Raw genomic sequence first — 21,820 nt, 5'->3', positions numbered from 1 at the left:
TATGCTATATTTGGTCATGGAATGAATTATCTGTATTTGTCTGATGAACTGCTTTAAGGCAGTGAAAACCTTTGGCACAGCAGGTGAGTTTTCTGAGTTGTTCATCTACAGTATGCAGCACGTGGGCTCCCGTCGATCTGTGCCGACAAAGCCCGTGGTGGGGCATGGTCTAATGCCACAAGAGTGCAGCATCCTCTGATGTTTTGTGAGCAAAAAAAAACAGGTCTGTGAACAGGAGATAAGGACAGCCACCTCACATGGCTGATACAGAACGGAGAAATCTTTCAAATGTATAGGAAAACCTTACACAACACAGGCATGCCACATACGAACACATTTTCATTGTTTCATGTCTAAGCGCCCGATAATGACACACTAAGAACTACAGGGATGACTAAACCAGCATAGAAATCTCCGAAAGAAAGAAAGCTGGTCCTGGTGGGCTTGCATCTTTCAGTGACCTTGAATTAATCCCTCATTACAACAGGCTCCTTAATACTGTACTTTTCTTGGAAAAACAAATATAGCAAATCTTAATCCTCATGCAATGGCTCTTTCTTCTTAGATGCTCGCTAATTAATGTCACAATAATGACTGAGAGGTCCTTCAACATCTGCATTTGTTTTTTCACTGTATTTATTTATTAAACGTACAAAGATAGCAATGCTTTTCTTGTTGGAATTATTTCAAAAAGTTCATAGTTATAAGCAAAAAAAAAAAATGAAATCAAGATTTATTTTACTTTTTTAGCAGGCACATTGACATTCATTCTCCACCAAATTTTATATATGAAAAATTTCATACAGACAGATAAAATCAATATAAAGAGAAAGAGAGAGTCTAGGAGGTTGAAAGCACATACGAACAAGCACATAAGAACATACGGTGAGGAAACACATGCCTGTTATTACACAATTTTTGAAGTTTTGTGGCGTACCTTGATACTTAGCATGTTTCCTTTCCAAAGCAACGTTTATTCAAAATCAAAACATGTTTCAGCTATGGCAAAAATAACGTAATGTATTCCAGTTAGGCAGCACTCTTTAGGATATTATCATTGCACCCACTGTATCCGTCATACTATCCACGTGCTAAGTTTTACTGGGTGAACCCACACTGAATCACACAACTGGGATGTGGCCTGAGGTGCAAATTGCCTCAAGGTTAGAAAACGCAAAGCATCATTCAGCGGCAGTTTTTTGGTGTTTTACAATTTATTATGGATTTACCCAAGATCAGCAGATGTAAATGAGTAAAGGCATGTATATGAACAACAAACACGTTACTAATAGATGATTGCCGTTCACATGGGGTGTCATGATGAAATGATCATTAACATCCCACCCACAAAGTAAATCAGCCAATTTATAGATTCTACAAGAGAACATTTACAGTTCTCTAGAAAAGTTGGCTTTTGACAAAGTGTTTGTTTTTATTTATTACAAAAAACACTGAAATATTGTTATATAATGAGTGAGACATAAGGGTCCTAAAAGTAACATGTTAGCAATTTAATAAAATGATCATCCATCCCCTAGTTATACATTTTTGTTTGCCCTGAAACTCATCTTATACTATTATGGTTGCTGCTTATTTAAAAATAGAAAACTAGTAGATAACTGGTGGCAAAGGTGGTTTATTTTCATGAAAGCTTGCTTCTCTAATGGGATTCTACAGATATCTCTGCTTTTCCATACAGTGAGCTTTGGACGTATGGCCCAACCAAGTGGGACGTGCATATTCAATGGGTGGCTGCTCCAATACAAGGGCAGCAACGACACCACTTCTCATTCACTTTTTTTCAACTCCCCGAATGACAACTACATAGTCAAAGTCAAAGATTGCTTTGTTGGCTACGGCACTTGTTTAGTGCTGCTTGCCCTGACCTGTATTGGTCACCAGCATCAGTCTCGATTAGTCAGAGACACATTAGTCGGGGTTGCAGGTCAGTTTTGCTCACCCCAGTGCTTGACTAAGATCAGAAGTGTTTGGAGTAATCATAACTCTTCATCATAATTCTTCATGTAAAAGCTCCTTTCTACAGCTACACAGAAACCACCAGAGAATGGTTAGACTGGGGCATTCTCCACTTGATAAAGCATTGGCTTATGGCTATGTGACTGGTTCTGGTCATTAGTTGGATAATGGGCAACTTACCCATCCACCCTCCCACCTGTACAAAAGACAAGCAGATGGAATGAGATGGTACCGGACATCCCTCCTGCTCCTGTCAGTGGTGGCTTACAACCTTGTGCTGCCCTTTTAGCCCCTTGCCGGTACTGCTACGTTATACTTCTGCTGACAGATGTACTTCTTCTTTTATAGCATAAGGCGGACTAGAGGATACAGACACCAGAAGAAGATGACGCTTGAGCTCAGGTCCAGTCAGATCCTAGTATGTCTAGGGAGAATGACATCACCTGAGGGGTGATGAGGGAAGAAGAAGTGGCGCAGTTTATCCCTTGTGTACACATAAGTTGACATGTCATGGGGAATGCACAGCCACAGTGGGGGTACACACAGCAGCTCTTTGTTTGCTATGTAGAGGGTTGTGGGTGAATCCTGTCCAACCAGAGGCTCAGTCGCTGGCTTCGCAATGGCACACTATAACAAAAGCCTACCTGTTGGCAGGAGCGTCCCAGGGTTAATCATGCCCATTCCACACCGAGAGGAGATATGTGCAACAGCTACTCGCCACTTCATAAGGTTTTACGTGCTGACTGAGCTGGGACTTGAACTTTGGCCGAGTGAGTGGCCAGAGTGGTGATGCGCTGTTGGTGTTGGCTGGCAAAGTGGGGCTCATGTGCTCAGCAGAGGTGTTGCATTGTGTCATCCCCATCTCCTTTTTGGAAAGAGGAGCAGTTGCGGTATGCCATATAGTTTCCGGCTGACCCAGTGAGATAGTCGTCTAAGCTTCTTTGTGCCTGTGCTTCACAGAGGAAAAAGGTGTGAGAGACTTACGCTGGTGGTGCACACAAAACTAAAGGAAATTTGGCTTTGATCGCTACAGTGTGCACAGGCAGACCAGCTTCACTTTTATACACTGTCATCTTCAGCTGCTCAGCACTATCATGTGAATGATGGGTTTCAGTGTATTTTCATTTTACTTCCATAGATTTTTAGTAGTAATAGTTTTATAATGTGCTATGTTACATTTAGCTTGGAGTATACCTTCTGTCTCACTGTTTAAAAGGGTTCCACCATTAAGTCCTGAATGGGTTAGCAAATGCCGTCAGCCCCCATGTCCAGCACAACAACCTTTGCATTGGGCTGACGCCTACCCTTTCTACTTGACAGAATATGGAGGTGGAATGTGATATTTTTTTTCTTGGCTGACCCACTGTATGATGGTTTGTAGTCAGTGAGGTTTTGACACAGTGCAGCGTTGTGTCTAAGCTCCCTTCTGATTTTCTCCAAAATTAAAAGGTCAGGTGTGGCAGGCCATTGCTGGCTGACCTGTTAAGATGGTTTTTATGTAATTATATAGCAGAGGCGTAGTCTTCACTTTCCACCGCTAAACCTACTGAACTCTATTAAATGGTAAATCTTCTGTGAAATAGTGCGATAGTGTGTGAGAAATAGTGTGATAGTCACTAGAGATTTGCTGGATAAGGAGTGGTGTCACGTCTGCCCTTTCATAAAATGCTGCCATATAGAAACTTAAATAGGCTCATCGGGATTGGCTGAGCATTTACATGCAAAATATCTGTGTGTAAAAAAGTGGAGATAAGGGGCTAAGCCTATAGAGCCACATTAGAGATCATAGAACTACCGTTACCACATGTAGTTGTTTTTAACATAAGGTGTAAAGCAGGTTTTATGTATATCTGATACATCTCAAACGCTGTCTGCATCAAGTAAACATACAGTATGTGTTCCATTTAGAAAAAAGCATCTGTGTGAGCAACTACCTGTAAGGGTTGCACCAGTCAAGATGTTTTTTTCTTTCCTTGCCTTCCCTCTCCTCCTTTGAGATGTTTGTCTGTCTTTAGTTTGATTTCCCCTTTATAATTTTAGTTTGAACTTTGACATCCGTACCTACCCCAGGATGTCTGTCACAAACTGCAGTCCAACATTGTGACAATGCTTTTGTTCTCCCAAACTTCTTTATGAACTTCCTGTTTTCGTATCCTTTTTTCTGTTCTTTCCCTCAAGGTCTGGCGCACCTGATGTTAAACCGCCAAGGTATGGGGTCTATTGGTTTGCTTTTCCTTCCCAGCCACCTGATCACAACATTTCCCTTCCCCTGAAATCATTTTAGTTAACTGTGCTGCACTAATATTTCCTCTCCTCTTTTCTCATATACTTGCCTATTCGTTTTTGCTTCTTGTCATGTTATGCTCACTACTCACTCAATTTTTGTCCGTCAAACCCTTGTCCTGACCACTGACTGAGCTACAGGAACATCACCTTTGACCTCTGCAGTTTTTCGCCAAGGTAATGCATCTATGTTCATAGCATCTCTTCGGTTTGGTTTCATGGTCTTTTCAAAGGAAATAAACAGGTGTCAGTAGTAAAGAATAAAGGGATTTCATTCCAAAGATGTCTCTCAGGTCCAAACAAAAAGCAATTTATTCACTTTTCCTGTTCAAACAATAAGAAGTATACACAAACATATAATCAGGGGATTTTTTTAAATACATAATTTTAATACAGTTACAAGATAGCGCTGATTTCTCAAGTGATCATTTGTTTGTTAACCTTTGATCAGTGGGTTGTAAATAACATTCACTTCAAATGATTTCTACATTGCAGTAGTGCTAATGTGTTGAATATCCACATGAGCACAGATTCAAGGGAAGAGAGTTCAAACTACTGGTGGAAGAGATATTTGTACATAGCAGGGTTATGCCAGTAAACAATCAGGGATAGACACTGCTGATGTCCTGTTCTTGGTCAGAAAAAAGAAACATATTAATGCACACATGGGTAACATACATCATTTTGCCCACACTCTAAACTGATTTTAACTCTAATAACATCCGAATTATAGAAAGCTACAGTACTGCAATTTAGAACCTTGGAAGAAAAACATTCACCCTTTGTATTGTAGGTAAAACATTTGGATGTTACAGAAAAGGGCATTTTGACTGCACAATATGAGTGGCACCGAATTATATGAAGTCTACTGCATTTATGCTTTGTGTTTTCTGCCACATGTTGTGAGATTGAGATAGAAATCACCAACTTGTCTCCATGGCAATCAGTGTTGTCTCTAAGCATTGAGAATTGGCTTTGATGACCCACTGACAGTATAATACACTGCTTCAGTCCTCATCTTCTTCATCACAGAAATGTTACTTCAGGTATTGTGTTGAGATAAAATATATTCTTGGATGGATTTTGACAAAATCAACATTTTACAAGGTTTTCCAGAATCTACATACTCGTTTGGTTATCCTTACAGCTCCTGTATTAGTGACTTTTTTTACAGGTCCATCGAAACTTCATTCATTAGCAGATTCTGTTTTCATTTTCAATAAGCTGTCATTATACAAACTCTGGGGATGTAAACTGAAATAGCTTTGTATGTCATCTTTGAATTCTTTTATTCTCACTCCCATGGAACACAAATCTGTGAAGATGAAAAAAGAGTGTGTGGCAGTATCCTGGGTGTTCTCGTGTACATTTTCTGGTGTGGAACTGATTAACGATAATATTGAGGTAATTTACAGTAGATGAAAAAGTGTAAGCGAATACTTCACAGTGTGATTACACCAGTTTTTCACCAACTATAAATGGTGCAGCTTGAGGCTATACTTGACTGTGACATTATAGATTAAGGTCTGAATTCTTTGGTTACTTGCTTAGGGACAAACCCGTTCATGCTCAGTAAAAAGTCTTTCTAAGGCTAAAAGATAATTTTCGATTTCAGCTCCTACCTTAATTGATGGTTATGCTGACAGAACAAAGCAGTTGAATATACTTTATGCTACTACTGCGTCAACTGTACCATGATTAACATTGTCTCTTATATTAGAAAAACACTGCTATATCAAATATTTAGTAAGTCTTATGGCAAGTGTGTCCTGAAGGCCAACCACAATATGATTTGTCGTGAAATGAGGCCTAAATATAAGTGCTCCATTTCATGCATCAATAATAACAAGAAGAAGAAGTTAGTAATTGATTGTGGAATGAAGATTTACAGAAATAACCCTCCACTGAATATTAAAGCATAGCATAGCTTTAGGGACAACCTACTGTACAACCTACATGAGATATCAAAGTTTTATTCAGCCATTTAATGTTACAACAGACATTTGTTATGAAATTTGACAATGTTCCAGCTTTAGTCTGAGAGGATACTCAAGAGAGTGTTCTGATTTGATTTGTAATTATTTAGCCGCAAATAATTTCAAATCAAATACGCAACACAGTCGTCCCTCAGCTAATGTCTTCCCATCTGATGGCAACACACTTTTTCTTGACGATGTTTGATGTGCCTCATACTGTGACTGTTAGCAACTAATGTAACGTACAGTATCTTTACAGATAATCAGTTTGGACACGGGCATAGAGGCAACACTGGCTGCTATTAACTATCTGAAAGTTAACTTGTGCATTGTGGCATCCAAGACGCTTTAGCTACCCCCATATTTTGTAGCCATGCACTTCATTGAATTGGCCATGAGCAGCAACATGAGGTGCAAGGAGATAAGAGATTGGGTGATGTACTGTATAGTAAAGCAGAGACAAGAAAATCAGAAGAGAAGCAGGAGAGACATGCAGAGATTGTTGGCGCTGCCATCATATTCTGCTGAGCCTTCCTTTTCTGCCCATGTGGGCATCCAGTTGCATGGAGAGATGGTTCGGCATAATGATCTTATATGTCACTGCAACCAAGGTAGAAGGTTGATGGCTCTGCCCCCCCACAGTCTGCTGCACCATGCTCCAGCAGCATCTCCTAGCTGGTTTACTGACTGCAGCCAGTGTCTCTAGCGGTTTTCCTTGGAGTTAGTGCCAATGTCTGTCTGGTGTTAGAGCAACCACTGTCAGTATTACCTTTTTTTCACAAGCTGGTGAACATTGTTGCTGCAGACAACGGGTGACCTCCTAGGTAAGGAGGAAAGCAGAGGTATTGCCTGCTGCCTTTCTAGCCACCCACACTCCATTGACCCCCTCAAAGACCTTCAAGAGGACTTTATGGTCATCTGCTAGTCTTCCTTATAGAAAGCTGGGAATGACAGAAAGATTCTACACGATGTACACCGGTTATGATGATGTTATATGGAGTAATCTCTTATGATCCTTTAATAGATATTATGACACGTAAGCACTCGTGATTTGATAATAAGGCCTTCTGGTGTCCCATGATAATTTTTTCGCAACCGCTGTATGTTACCTTCAGTGTTCACAGCACTGACTCTGCACCTGCACTTAGGTATACATTTCTCCTACAACATCAGTCAAATGTGGAACTTCAAATTTAGGCTCAACAACAATCGCTGTCTGCTCAAAAGTTGTGTAACTACACTGCTCAAACAATAGAGACTAACGGGACCACTGATCCTGCTGGCTTAAATTGGCCCCGGAGTTCAGAAGCCGACATTTACTGTACAAACAAACATAGGCTTAAGAGACAGCTTATCCCTCTAGCTTGAAAAGCTTGCTCAGTAGCTCAGAGTCTGCATCGTTTAAACAAGCAAAGGAAGGGGTTTCTATACTTACTTGAAACAGCCCACTCTTAAGTTCAATTACTGTGTTATACAATAGTTAACATTATTCCTGTGTTTCAGTGTAAAATAATAAAGCATACCACATTGGAATTGTGAATTTTACCATGGATTTCAGTATTGTGAAGATTAAGAGTGGGTGTTGGAATGTTTCAATGTACTGTATGTGTGTGCAAGTCCTTAGTGAGTTGTAAGGCTAACTACAATTCAGTATTTTATCATTCAGCATACAATAGGGCAGAGGGAAATCCCAGAGGACTTGTTGGCAAAACCACAATACAACATTTAAGGCAAAGCTGTATGACCTTTTGCCACTGTGGTGTCAAATTCAGTTTTCAGTTTGCTGCTTTTTCCGCTCAGGTTATTTCATGTGTTCACAGTCTTTATTGATTTATAACTTGCTCCTGAATAGTCTTGATTTCCCAAATTCATAATGTAATTTGTATTGTGCACATGTTTTTTATGTGAGTAAGGTTTCGATCTATCTATCGATCTACCTAATTTGTCAAAAACTCAAACAAGCTTTATCTCTTGTTTGTTGCAATCATTAGAAGCATCATGGTTTAATGAACTGTGACATCAAGAATGGTTTTGTATTATGTGAAAAGATGTTTGACATCAAAGGTACATTGGTAGGGTTCTTATTGCAGCTTTTGAAAGTTGTGAAAAGAAAAAATGAAGCAGACACAGACCAACATCTTCCTTCTACTCTGGATAAACCTGGAAGCTGCTTTTATTGGAGCAACTGGGCAAATTGTTTGAGCCATCACATTTTACTGTACATTTAACACACTCACTGGAAATTTATCTGGATTGTGGGGGTGAATTAGATGTTTTGCAAAGCCTGACACATTTACAAAAAAAAGAAGGATAAGGCTGGCATTGTTTTATGCTTTTCTTAATAACAAATCTTATTTTAAAAAAAACACAAAAACAACGTGTTAGTAGTCCGTCTCAATACTTTACTTTTTTGGCACTCAGCTCTAAGTCTATTTTTCCTTATCAAGATGTAAATCCTTAAAAAGATGCCAGGAATTCATGTTTTCATTTTTTTTAAAAGGCCAAATAATTTCTTCATACAGCTAGTTTTTAGAAAACTTTACTCAAATAGGTGTAAATAATAAGCTGCAGATTTGGTGTACTAGTGAGTATTTATAGCACTAAGACAGTGTATATGGGACTGACTGAAAGTAAACTCCAATGCCCATTCATCGTAATGAAGGAACATGTCACCCAGTCTAACACTGTGACTCACCAATGTGTTTTTATGGAGGTATATGGGACAGTTAGGCTTTGGCTACACAGAAAATATTTCTTAATAGGATTATTTCTTTTTTGCTGGTTTTGGTCTTTTCATTGGCTTTGTTGTTGACAATAAGAAAAATATAGAACATCACCAGTCTTACCTTCAACATGCAAACAACACACAGAATCATCCATCACAATGTACAGTAATCTTGCAGCACATGTGAATAGCACTACCAATATGCACATGCTCTGTTCAAGTTAGTATAGTGAAATGTTTGTAGAATAATACAGTCTTGTGGATTTTCTACTTATTTTCTACTTGTTTCACTCACTAAAGCTCTCACTACTCTAGTAGTGAATATACTGTGCAGTAGATAAGTCAAACTCAACCCTAATGAGTGAAAGATTTATCTAAGATGTTTCTCCTCCCCTCTCAGGGCAGGAGGAGTCAGTGGCCACCTTCAAAGGCAATGAGTTCTTCAGCTACAACCTGTCCCAGACACCCATTCAGAGCAGTTTGGATGAGATCACGCTGTCTTTCCGTACCCTGCAGAGGAACGGCCTGCTGCTTCACACAGGGAAGTCGGCTGACTATGTCAACCTGTCCCTGCGGAATGGAGCTCTGTGGCTGGTCATCAACTTGGGCTCTGGTGCGTTCGAGGCCCTGGTGGAACCTGCCAGTGGGAAGTTTAATGACAATGTCTGGCATGAGGTTCGAGTGACACGCAACCTCCGCCAGGTCTGTATACATCCACTGCCTGTGACTTCCATGCTTGCAGCTCACAGGAATAAGAAACTCACACTTTTTGGAAAAACTACAGTATGTCGATTTTATTGATCCTTTCATCATGTCTGCCATTATGTCAGAAGCTGGCAGAAAGGATCCAAAATCATGTATGTCATAGAGAATTAATCAATCACATTATACAGTATAGTCAGCTTGTATTGTAACTGAACACATAATAAATACATAATTATCTTAAACATTTAGACCAGATCCAGGTAATACCAGTCCCATGCAAATAGGGATAAGGTACTATAGTCCCCTATCAGTGTAAACACAAACAAATTATGTGTTGGTTTCTGTTGAATGTTTAATGTTTCTGCTCTGCTAGACTCCCTGTTTCCAAATTCTGCTGATAGATATTACAAGCTCATATTAGGTCATTGCCCTCTTTGTCATGAAATAGATGGCTTTGGTGAAAATCACCGAGTCCTTTTTTAATCTACACCTTTCTGCTTTCTCCACCTGCAAGATTGCTGTAAAGTTCTTTTTATCTTATTGAAAGAAAGACTCATCTCACACAGCCATATCCATCATTTTCATGTATCCTGCATTAGTGATGAAATCTCTGGAGCCTGTTCATTTTCGAACTTTACAGAACAGTAATTCTCGGACAGATTTTCAGCTTTCAACAGACTCAACTGCAGCAACCAGCCAAAACCAAATTTTTTTTGGTTGTAGGCAGCAATACAACATTGCAGCAGTATCAGAGAGGTCATGCAAGAAAAAGTAAAGCTTCTACAATGAATACAGCTGTACCTACTGTACTCCAGCCGAGTACAAGTCGGCCCTAAGGTTGTCCACTGGACAGGGCGCAGTGCTGAATTCCCAAACTAATTCACTTCCAGGATGTTCCCGTTACATTAAATGTTACCATATCATTTCATTCCATTCATACCATTATCATTCTACAATTGATCCCACGATACAGTACGTTAAAGCTTCACTAATCAGTCCTTTTTTTTATATTTCACACTGAATTAATTGCTTGGTTTCGGCGATAAACACATGGACAATTACCCATTTCTGCAGGTCTATGGAGTGTTTTAGCTTGTAAATTTACTTTAATGGTTCAGCACTCTCATCAGCCCTGTTTCCACTACCAGCAGCTGACAAGCAGCAAACGGGTTTAATAAGTGGGTTTCACTACCTGCCCAGTACGTGACTGCAAACAGACAAAGTTAACAACTACGTGATGAAGAAAGCTAAAGACACAGACATTTTTCTCAGGGGTTGGCAGAGATAAAAAAAAAGAGAGTAAATATCCAAATTACCGATGTCAGGTGACTGACAACTAACACAACTGTCAATGGTAATGTGGCTCTTTTTCCGATGTGTAAACAATTGTTGCTAACATTTAAGCAGCATCAGCTTCTAGTGGCATTCTGTTCTCTATTAATCCCAAAAAATGAATGCAACTTAAAATCTGCAAACTGATTTGTGTTTCTGTTTTTTGTTTTTTGGCAGCTGAAACAAGTTATGAACATGGCATTGACATATAATCACTTGTTAAGTTGATAATATGAAATGTTACAGAGCAACATTATCATTCATTTGGAGTTGTGTTTGTGGCCACCTGGTGAATATTCCCTCTCCTTTAGCTTCTGGTCTTTACCAACTCCTGCGGGAAATATCTGTCTCTTTAGCAGCGATGCTCCGCTGTGTTCACCAGTTAGTCACTGACTGTGTCTGTATGTTGCTTGGTGCTGAGCAGGTAGTGTACAGTGGGGGTTTTTTTACAGCATTTTGGCCACTAATTTCAGCTCCAGAAAAACATGCAGCCACACTAAGTCAGTGCTCTCAAAGTCTTTTCAAGCACAGCTAATATATTCTAAGTTATTCTTTAAACATGTTCATCAGATACACCTGATGACACCAACATTGAAATGATATTGCTGTGCTTAATAAATATTTTTGGAGCATTAACTCAGTTTGTTGGCACATTTTTCAAGATTGCTTTTTGTGCTTCAGTCTGCCTAAACTAAACACGTTTCTCTACAATGAGTTTTGCCCTGTGCCATGCATTTTAATGTTTGATTTCTTTCCAAAGTGGGACTTATTCTGTATCTAACTCTCTCATCATCACCAATATATTCTGAACTTGTCACACTAACCTGCATAGAAACTTGCATCTTCCTCCATATCCATTGCCTTACCCTGGCTTCCATAAGAGCGGCAATCCAGTGCTTACAACCTCACTCTTGCTTTGAGCAATGCATTTGATCCCTGTGTAAATTGCTTTCCCCTCAGATAAGTTACCTCACTGACATGTAGACAGGGGAAGGTGTAACCCCCAAGAGAGTGGTGGTGGAAACATTTTATTAGATCTGGTGTTGATTTTCAGGCTAGAATTCCTCCTATTACTATCTCCCTTTCCATCTGTTTTTTCTTTTACTGTTGTGGGTAAATCGATGTGCTCATTCATTCTCCTTTTCTGACCCTCATTAATGATGCATCCAGCTATTTATGGGCCTGTACAGTACACACAACACACTAACTTGCACACACATTATCTGTTGCCCCCTGTAAACACTGCACTCAAGTCTCACTGTAACCCTACTAACAGTAAGTATGTGTTACCCTTTAATTAGCTCTGTTTAACACTGGCTGTGTCGAAATCCTGGAGAAATTTCAATGAAAGGTCAGTCTTCAAATGTGCCAGCCACGACTGGAGCCTGAATATTACCCCAGTGTGTGCTTCTAATTAATGATGCTTTTGTCTAATTCAATAATTACCTTTGAATACATTTATCCCTCAATTCTGATTTTCAAATTCCAGGAAATTAACTGTCTGGTGTGCCATGATATGGTGTAATACCCACTGTTAGACATTGGTCATGCTCTTCTAGATGTTGTGGAGTGAAACAGAAAGCATCATCAACCAGTTTCCAGACACTTTCATTTTCTGAAGTTTCCTGATGTTGCAGTATCATCAACCCAATTTTGAGCCGTGCCGTTGTCCGATGTCTAAGCCAAAGATAATCAAGCTTTCATCACTAGATAGACAGAAATCAATATCAGCTAGTACCAGAGAATAGTCACGCAGGACCCCCTTTTAGAGACCTGACACCTGAAGATACCATGTAAGGTCATTGTTTTGTCTCTTCTCCTCTTGTTTTCAACAAACCAGTGATTTGCACAGAATAGACACCACAGATTTTACAGAGTTAAGCCATGCTCCAGATACAAGACTTTGGCTTTTAGTACTCCTGGGTCCTACATATTAAATTATTTGTTTTTTGTGTGCTTACTGAAACCTGACTAGTTGGTAATGACCAATCTTTTCTAAATGAGGCCACAACTCTTTACTACACTTATCTACTTAAGTTGAGGTCGGTTGGATCTAGTGCCGGTGGTAGAGTAGTTGTTGTCCATTCTCATGTGCAGAAATGTAGCTCACTGTCTTCTGCAGCGTTGGCATCCTTCTCTTTTTATCTGTAATACTTATTGTTCCATATATTATACTGCAATTGCTTCCCGTTATCATCTTTCCCAATCAAATTCAATTATAAATGAAAAAGGATGTTTCTCAAATCAAATGCTATTAATCATTAAACGTGTGTACTCTAAAAAACAACAAAATAATGTATAGTGAAGGTGGAGGAACTGTTTACCTGACAATTAAGGGAGCAGTTCCCGCTCTTTTATATATGGATTGGTCTCTGATATTTTACAAAGTACTGTCCTGGTTTTGACGAAGACTTTTGTGAATGACATCTTTCCAGTCAAGTCCTGCTTTTCTAAAATGATTTTGAAAGGCCTGAGACCAATTAACTGAATCTTTGAACAAGCATGTTCCCTGCCTTGTTGGTGCTGTCATTTTTCATTTTTGACCTAAAATGCAATTTATCACAGACAGTACAATTTACAAAAGACCATTAGCTTTTCGCAGTGAAATTTCACGAAAATTGGGGGAAAAAACTACTCCCCACAAAAAATTCATAATTGGTTTCACTTATTATCCCAAAGTGGGAGCTTTTATATTTGTGCAGCAATATATGTTAACTGTAGGCTTATTGTCATGGCAACAGGCAAATCATTTTTTCCTATATAGTCCCATTCAGTCATTCATTTCTATTGTTTCTGTGTACTGATAAGACGGATAGGAGAACAATCTTGTTTTGTTGCTGCCAACATACAAGTAATCTAGATTGCCATGATATCTTTAATCTCAAATTAATTGAGTATGCAGTAGTTTTCATATTGCTTTGGAGCTAAAATATCATTGGAAGGAATATTTATGGTATATTGACTCCACTGCAATCTAGCTAATATATCAGAAACAGGGATCAGCAGAGATTAGTGAACCCTTCAAAGCTGTTCTTGTAATTCCCTTCAAGATCCAACATTAAGGCAAGCTCAACTCAAATCAAGGAATGAAGCATGAAATAATTAGGCCAGTTCTTTCTGTTTGACTTAAAATCTCTCCATGTCTTGTCATTTATTTTCCTCACACTCTCTACATGGATCCTCTAGGTGACGATCTTGGTGGATGGGATTCTCACCACCACTGGCTACACTCAGGAGGACTACACCATGCTAGGCTCTGATGATCTCTTCTACATAGGAGGCAGCCTAAACACAGCTGACCTGCCAGGCTCCCCGGTCAGCAACAATTTCATGGGCTGTCTGAAAGATGTGAGTACAGCTTGACCTCGGTCTCAGCAGAGGACTGGAAATTCTATCCTACCCTCCTAGGATAGCACTAACCCTTCCTATAGAAGGAAAATCACCCCTCACATATATATTGATTCTACTGTTGTAGGGTGTTTGAAGGAGGACTATTTAGCTGAGATGCTGCGCTGTGCAGAGCATATGCATTTATAGATTCCCATGGGAATCCCTTTGAAAGCGTAGCGCCTAATGTACCTGAGAAACAGATACATTTTCTCATCTTCGTTCCTGAAACACAGTCTGAACTCAGTTTCCATCACTACTTCCACATTTTTGAAGTTTTTTAACTCTGGCCTGTACCTGTCACATTGATTATCTTGAGCAAGCAAGTTAAGATCACGTACTTAGCATTAAAATTAGTATAGGCAAAGTACTGAATTATGGCTTAATGCCCAATTTCAGCCTGGTCTCACAAATTTTTAATGAAGTGAGCAGTCTCATAAAAAGCAAATGATGTGCTATGTGCATTAAAAGTAAGAGAAATTCTCTCCCTTACCAAGGAAGGATTAGGAGGGGACATGACCAAAACAGGCAGTAGTTTGATGTTTTAATGAGGTGGAAAGTAATTGGACATGGACATCCTGATGGCATATGGGTGTAAACATATTTACTTAGGGTCAATACCCAACTCAGACAGATGAGTTATCTTCTCTCAGAGACATTTGTGTCAAAGGATATGAGACCATTTATTCCATAAATACTTAAAAACTGTGGAGCTCTTCTCTTGATCCCCATTAAATCCAGCTGCATGGGATTCAGCTGGGAGTACAAAGCAGCAAAGAGAGAACAGACAAATGTGATACACAACTTGCACAAGGCAAATAGAGTAGAAATAACCCGACTAAGCTAGTAACAGCATCGGTAGGTTGGAGTTTCATATTGGCTTGTTAAAAGTATATTGATGACTAATTTGAATATTGTTTGAGACTGGTAAAAAGATTTCTTTCACAGGTTCAAATTTTTGTCATTGGGGCCCATACGTAAAAGCAGTTTCACTTGCCAAGTCCTAACTATAAAGCATTCAGTTTTTCCAGTCACAGAATGTATTTACAGTGGGGAACTGAAAACTGCAGACAGCTGTATTTTTATCCCCAACAAGTAATCTGTGTTTCAAAGTTCTGTCCCATGACACATTAATGCAGAAGTTACTGACAAATTCTTTACATATATGATTTTTAGCAGGCTGGGCTCTTGGGATGGCAGTGTTGATCGGTCAGTTGGTCTGATGTCCACCACTTTAGTCCAGACTGAAATATCTCAGCAACTACTGGATTGATTGCCATGACATTTGGACAGATATTGCGGAGGATGAATCATACAGACTTTGATCCCCTGACATTTCCTCTGGCGCCACCATGAGGTTGACATTTGTGGTTTTAAATAAAATTTCTCAAAAACGGTTGACTGGATTACCATGAAATTTGTTACTGTCTAAAAATATTGACTTTTTTCCTGATTTTTCTCCAACATCATCATCAGGGTAAAATTTCAGTTTGAAGGATGCTTTGGTTTATGACCAAATATGTGCAAAATAATGTGTTTAGTGCTAATTAACATATATTAGCAAGCTAACAGGGTAATCTAAGATGGTGTACCTGGCAAATGTTATCTCCTAAACATGAGCAAGTTAGCATTGCCATTGTGAGCATGTTAGCATGATGATGTTAGCATTTGACTCAAAGCACCGCTGTGCATAAGTACAGCCTCAGAGACCAATAGTCCTCACTGTCTGCAGCTATATAATTTTTTCAATTAAACTGTCCAGTACAGAAACTGTTAAAATAATATGTATTTTTTAGAAGTAATTATTAATAAAGTACATAACATATACATTTAAAAGCACTCAAGCATTTGCTGGATGATTTTTAAAAGGAGAATCTGTATAATTACTCTGCAGTGTGAATACACTGAAATGAAAATGAGATGTTATTTATGGACAGGTTATTGTCCCAGCAACGCTGCCAATGCTACAACCTCCGCTCTGTGGGCGTGTGGCTGGTGGTGATGTTTAGACCTACTACTACTGTGCGTAGTCACAGAGATGTGCTATAGGCATACTGGGAGAGTATGACAACATAAAGATTCAAGATGACGAGATGACAAACCTAAAAAATCATGGTAATGAGGGTGAGCGGACTTGGCTCCAAAAAATCCAGGAGCCAGGTTCAAAGATGGATCAGTCCAAGCCAGAGCTCTGAGTTTGGTGATGAACCAGAGCAACAAACTTCTCACACATACATATTTATTTTGGGAGAGAAAAGTGAGAAGTGCCTAAAATATTTATTGTATAAGCAGTGGCTCTATTTAGGGGGATATCTGTCTTATCTTATTGAATGTAGAGAGCTTGGGCCATGACTAATCTCTCTAGACGTTACATGATAATAGATGTGAGTGCTGCTGGGTAGAGGCCATCAGGTTCATCAGGTACAGGAAGAATAATGGCCACTTTCAGACGAATGTCACGACTACAACAACTAGCAGGCAGGGATGACTTTGTCTTTGAAGTCACCGGTTTATTGGTCTGCAGTATGTGTGCCCACAGGATATCCCACACCACATCATTAGGTTCCTCTACTTTAATTCTTCAAAGATTGTACCCGGTTCGGTTATGAAGAACGTGTTCACACAGCTGTTAGCATCAGAGAAGGTTTCATTCCCTGGCTGCTGTTATTCTTCATTACTTGAGCCAAAAAGACATGAGGACTTTGTCAATTGACATTGGAAGAGCTTTACTCTTGTGTTTTGGGATACTCTGTAATTCTTGACACATAAAATAGGCAAGTGAATTGGTGAAATGGGATTCCACTTCCTTTACTGACCTTTGGCTTATATAATAGCATTGCAGAGGTCACAGCTTGCATTTTTGTTGCCATATATGCATTCTTGTTAGACGTATGGTTCCAAGTTGTAAACAACGTCTGTACATAAATGCTAATGCACTGTTCCTGCTTTGTTTAAGTGACTGTCTTTCCATTCAAAAATTGCTTGTTACACTCATTTCTCGATGGTCAGTTTCAACATCTGATTTCACTGCTTAATTAGTCACATTGAGGCAGTGTGAAGTGTGATATTGGCTCAAATTGCCTCTCGGCTCCCCTCTTAGTCCTCTGTGCAGTGTGATGTGTCACCTCAGGCAGTGACTGGTGGCAGAGGGATGTGGCAGATAGCAGTGGGCTCGGGGTGACTTACCACTGACAGAAAATGAGACAAGGATTGTTGTCTCCTGCAGTGCATATTGATGAACCCAGAATGAAAGGAAATAATACAACAGCACAGAGAAGCAGGCTTGGGCATTTTATTGAAGTATGCTTTCAGTTTAGACAGGGTATTGTGTATCTCATGTTTAGTATAAGTGCATATCTGTAAAAAAGGTTTTGTCACTCTGTTTCCTTTGATTGATCTAAAATATCAAATCAATAGCCAGATACTCCTCAAACGCAGAGGGAGGTCTGTTGTACATTCACTACAGCTAGAGTGCAAAATGGGATTTTTTTTACCACTGTTTAACTGCTTCTGCATCGTGAGCTCATAAAAATGAAGACATGAAAATGAAAGTTTATACCCACTTACATCTACTAAACTTACTTCTTTAAATGCTAAATTGTGTGCTGTGTACAGGAGCCATGCCACCTCTCTCCCACCCACTTCTTCTGCTTGGACTTGATCTTCTTCAGTTTACTAAGTATAAGCACTGATAACTGTTTGTCATTGTGTGGGTGCAATGTCTGTGATTCCTCCACTCTGAATTTAAGATTATTCTACTGTCGGACTCATTGTACATTCCTTAGTGAGTCAGCTGAATGTTCAAAATGTAAATGTTGGCATTTGCATCTAAATCTAAATGCATTTCTAAATTTCATTAGCTCTCAAGCTCTTGCTTCCTTCTTATTTTCTCATGACAGTTTTGTAGTTAATGAAGAAATTTTGTGGGAGAGCTAAAAACGTCCATATTCAGAAAACCAGGCAGATTCTTAGTGTGGTGAAGAGGAATGTCTGGTCTCACAATTTAAAGACTTTGAGTACCAGTAAAATACAATATGTTCAGTCCTACACGCTTCCTCTGCCTCTGTAATGATACACAGTATGAGACAGGAACTCAGTGAGTTTATCAATCAATTTTTTTTTTCTTAAATTAATGCATCAAGTGCTTCTACATCTCTATAACAAATCTGAAAATGAAACCACTGGGACATTTTCTACCTGAGCTCTGAGTTGAAAGATAATTCAATTTGTTTTCTTCTGCATGTCCTTATAGAATGTATTAATGAGTAATATTCCACCTTTGCACTGAATCTATTGCTCTCTCCAGCTGTCACCTCACCATGACATCTCTCTCAAATATTAGGTGGTCTACAAGAACAATGAGTTTAGACTGGAACTTTCAAGGCTGGCTGAACAGCGAGACCCTATGATCAGTATCCATGGTGACCTGATATTCAGCTGCGAGAATGTGGAGGCCCTGGAGCCAGTCACCTTTGACACGCCATCTGCCTACTTGACATTGCCCCGGTGGAACACGAAGAAGACAGGCGCCATATCTTTTGACCTCCGCACCACAGAGCCCAGCGGCCTGTTGCTGTTCAGTCATGGCAGCCTGCAGGGAACGCAACCCGACAGGAAACCGAGGGCAGACTTCTTCGCCATAGAGCTGCTGGATGGATTTCTCTACCTGGTCATGGATATGGGCTCTGGCAGCATCAAAATGAAAGCTAGTAACATGAAGCTCAATGATGGCGAGTGGTACCATGTGGACTTCCACAGGAAAGGGCGCAATGGTAAGATAATTTTCTGTATTTTTGAAGGCAGGAGGAGCCTTCTGTCTACTTCTCGTGTTTTAGCTATGGAGTAGAAAAGGTTCCAAGCTGTGAAATCGCCATATGCCAGCATGGATACAGTCACATCAGTACAATCTTGCTTTTGATTCACGGCAGTGAGACAGGCATGCATATGAGGTTTTAATTGCAACGACAATATTTTACTTTCTATAATATATGTATGACATTTTGAAATCTGTGCTAACCTATTTCACATGGCCGATTATATAGCCACCTCAAATTAGGAACTGCCTGCCTTATTAGTACAATCCAAATTTCTGTCTTATTAGTAGAAGCCAAAAGAAATACACACAATGCCTTCTACTTCATTCACATTTCTAAAAATACATTTCCTTCCTTCTCAAGCAGGGTAATATGATAATTCAGATTTGTCATTCATAATTCTTAACCTTTCCAGAGCAAGTTTTAGTTTTAGCTTCTGCATTTGGTCACAAAATCTGTTCCTAAGGACTGGCAGTACAGTTTCTTTATCCACGCTTTTTACAACACCCAGGGACTGGTGCCCACTTCCTCAATCTCACAGTTTGTTCTCACTTTTCACTTAGCACAACCCACACACACCTGTCTTCATTTTCTACAACAAAAACACTGTATACGTCCAAGTTGCCTCACTGTTATTGCCTGCCCCACAGGCTTTATCTCTGTGAACAGCCACAGCATCCCCTTTTCTGCCAATGAAGGCAGTGAGATCCTTGACCTAGATGGGGACGTGTATCTCGGAGGTTTACCAGAGGATCGTCAAACCCTCATGCTCCCCCCTGAGGTATGGACAGCCTCCCTCGGCCTTGGCTACGTGGGCTGTGTAAGGGACCTCTTCATTGACGGACAGAGCCGTAACCTGTGGAGGCTGGCGGAGGTTCAGAGCGCCGCAGGTGTCAGCAGCTTCTGCACCAGAGAGACACATGTCAGGTGTTCCAGAGACACATGTGCCAACGGTGGACACTGCAGAGAAGGCTGGAACCGCCACATTTGTGACTGCAATGGTACTGGCTACCTAGGTCGCAGCTGTGAGAAGGGTAAGGGTTTCTGAGAAGGATGGTAGTGGATGGGGAGCATAAGTGATCACAAATTGCTGCTGCAAAGCTTTTAACACACTTTGTCCAGCATTTTATTTATCAACTCAGCTGCTTTGAAGTGCCTTGACAGAGGAAAAAAAAATGCAGATACAAAGAAAATTCATTATCATGCCTTAATGCTCAAGCCTACAAACAATGTTAATTTGCAGTTGCAGGATGATCATCTATATATTGTATAACGTCATATGGATTCAAATGAAGAATGCTCTCAGCTCCAAATAAACCTCCACGTCCACAAAGCATTCTAAGTGACTATGAATGGACAATAAAAAATTCCGCTGTTTTTCGGTTCAACCATTCAAAAGTAAATTACAGTATTTTCCTAAAGTATTCTAATTCATTAATTAAATGTAAGTATCATGAGTTTGCCAGTGCTATTCGCATTTCATTAGCAATGCTGTGCTGCTTCAGCAGCGTGATTTGGCCTAAATCACTCTGTGTGTACCATGCAGATGGGTTTCTCACAGAGAGGCCAAATTACGCAGATACATTGGCAGCTAATAGTATGAGGGATATATGAAAATCCCTCTTGTATTGCATTATGATGGGTATAAATCCTTCAGAAATTTGATTGCTGCTGCAATCTTGCTGCTGTCTTCATTTGCTCCAGGCTGTTTCTGCCATCTGGTGCGACTGACGAAAACTGCAATCTAAAATTATATTATGGTTTACCTGAAATAAGCTCAAACTGAATTCAGGTTTCATTCCATAAATGCCATTTTGTGCTTTTAATTTAGTGTTGTGATTCCCTCTTGGGATCATTGTCTGCTAATCGGTCATGTTCCTGAAATCCACAGAATCCACCATGGTGAGCTATGACGGCAGCATGTATCTAAAGGTGGTACTGCCAAGGACGCTACACACAGAGGCCGAAGATGTGTCCCTGCGCTTCATGTCCCAGAGGGCCTTTGGGTTGCTGCTGGCCACCACCTCTCAGCAGTCAGCGGACACCCTGCGTTTGGAGCTGGATGGAGGCAGAGTGAAACTCACTGTGAACCTGGGTAATGCTGCTGCAGCAAATGCGAGCAGATTACTACTTGACCTCTCAGGGCATGTCACCTAGCAGGAGTTCTCATGATATTAGTTCTGTCTCAGACCCTCCCATACCCATCTTCATATACAATAACTACAGTTGCTTAAAAAAAAGATAGGCACATGCCTTGGTTCTTTTTCATGTAGCTGTAATTTTTTACAGCTCCATTTTTACAATATTTTTTGCCATCTACACTGGGGTGTGTGTATATCCGGAAATGAAAAACCATCACAATTTTCAGAAGTAGACTCAAAATGTGCTTTTTGCCCACAATTCTGCTCCCTCCTTGAACTAATTTCTGTGTTGTTTTCTAATTTAAATACCACAGTGGCCGAGAGAGCTCAACACACTGCAATTTAAGAAAACACATGCAAATAGACAAAACACAAACAAATTAAGAAGACATCTTCATCCATTTGACAACACATGCTGCAAATACACACAACACAACCAAATACAGTGCGATGAGCTCTCTCTGCCACTGTAAAATACAG

At 39.9% G+C, this 21,820-nt stretch overlaps 1 protein-coding gene across 4 annotated transcripts in view; it reads left to right on the top strand.

Annotated features, from left to right (window-relative positions):
• Window positions 1-21,820, top strand: part of nrxn2a (neurexin 2a) — a 118,776-nt gene that overhangs the window by 27,145 nt on the left and 69,811 nt on the right. For 2 of the 4 annotated variants that reach the window (XM_040150679.1, XM_040150676.1), the window contains exons 4-10: window positions 4,156-4,185; window positions 4,426-4,437; window positions 9,362-9,663; window positions 14,185-14,346; window positions 18,728-19,157; window positions 19,850-20,233; window positions 21,091-21,294. In XM_040150679.1, coding sequence (XP_040006613.1) covers window positions 4,156-4,185; window positions 4,426-4,437; window positions 9,362-9,663; window positions 14,185-14,346; window positions 18,728-19,157; window positions 19,850-20,233; window positions 21,091-21,294 — 1,524 coding nt within the window. The remainder of the gene's footprint in view (window positions 1-4,155; window positions 4,186-4,425; window positions 4,438-9,361; window positions 9,664-14,184; window positions 14,347-18,727; window positions 19,158-19,849; window positions 20,234-21,090; window positions 21,295-21,820) is intronic. The other 2 variants (XM_040150680.1, XM_040150677.1) reach the window with 1 other exon arrangement.

Source organism: Xiphias gladius, chromosome 17, assembly GCF_016859285.1.
Source record: "Xiphias gladius isolate SHS-SW01 ecotype Sanya breed wild chromosome 17, ASM1685928v1, whole genome shotgun sequence".
Taxonomy (NCBI): domain Eukaryota; kingdom Metazoa; phylum Chordata; class Actinopteri; order Istiophoriformes; family Xiphiidae; genus Xiphias; species Xiphias gladius.
The sequence above is the reverse complement of the archived record's forward strand: the minus strand, read 5'-3'. Positions and strand labels throughout refer to the sequence as shown.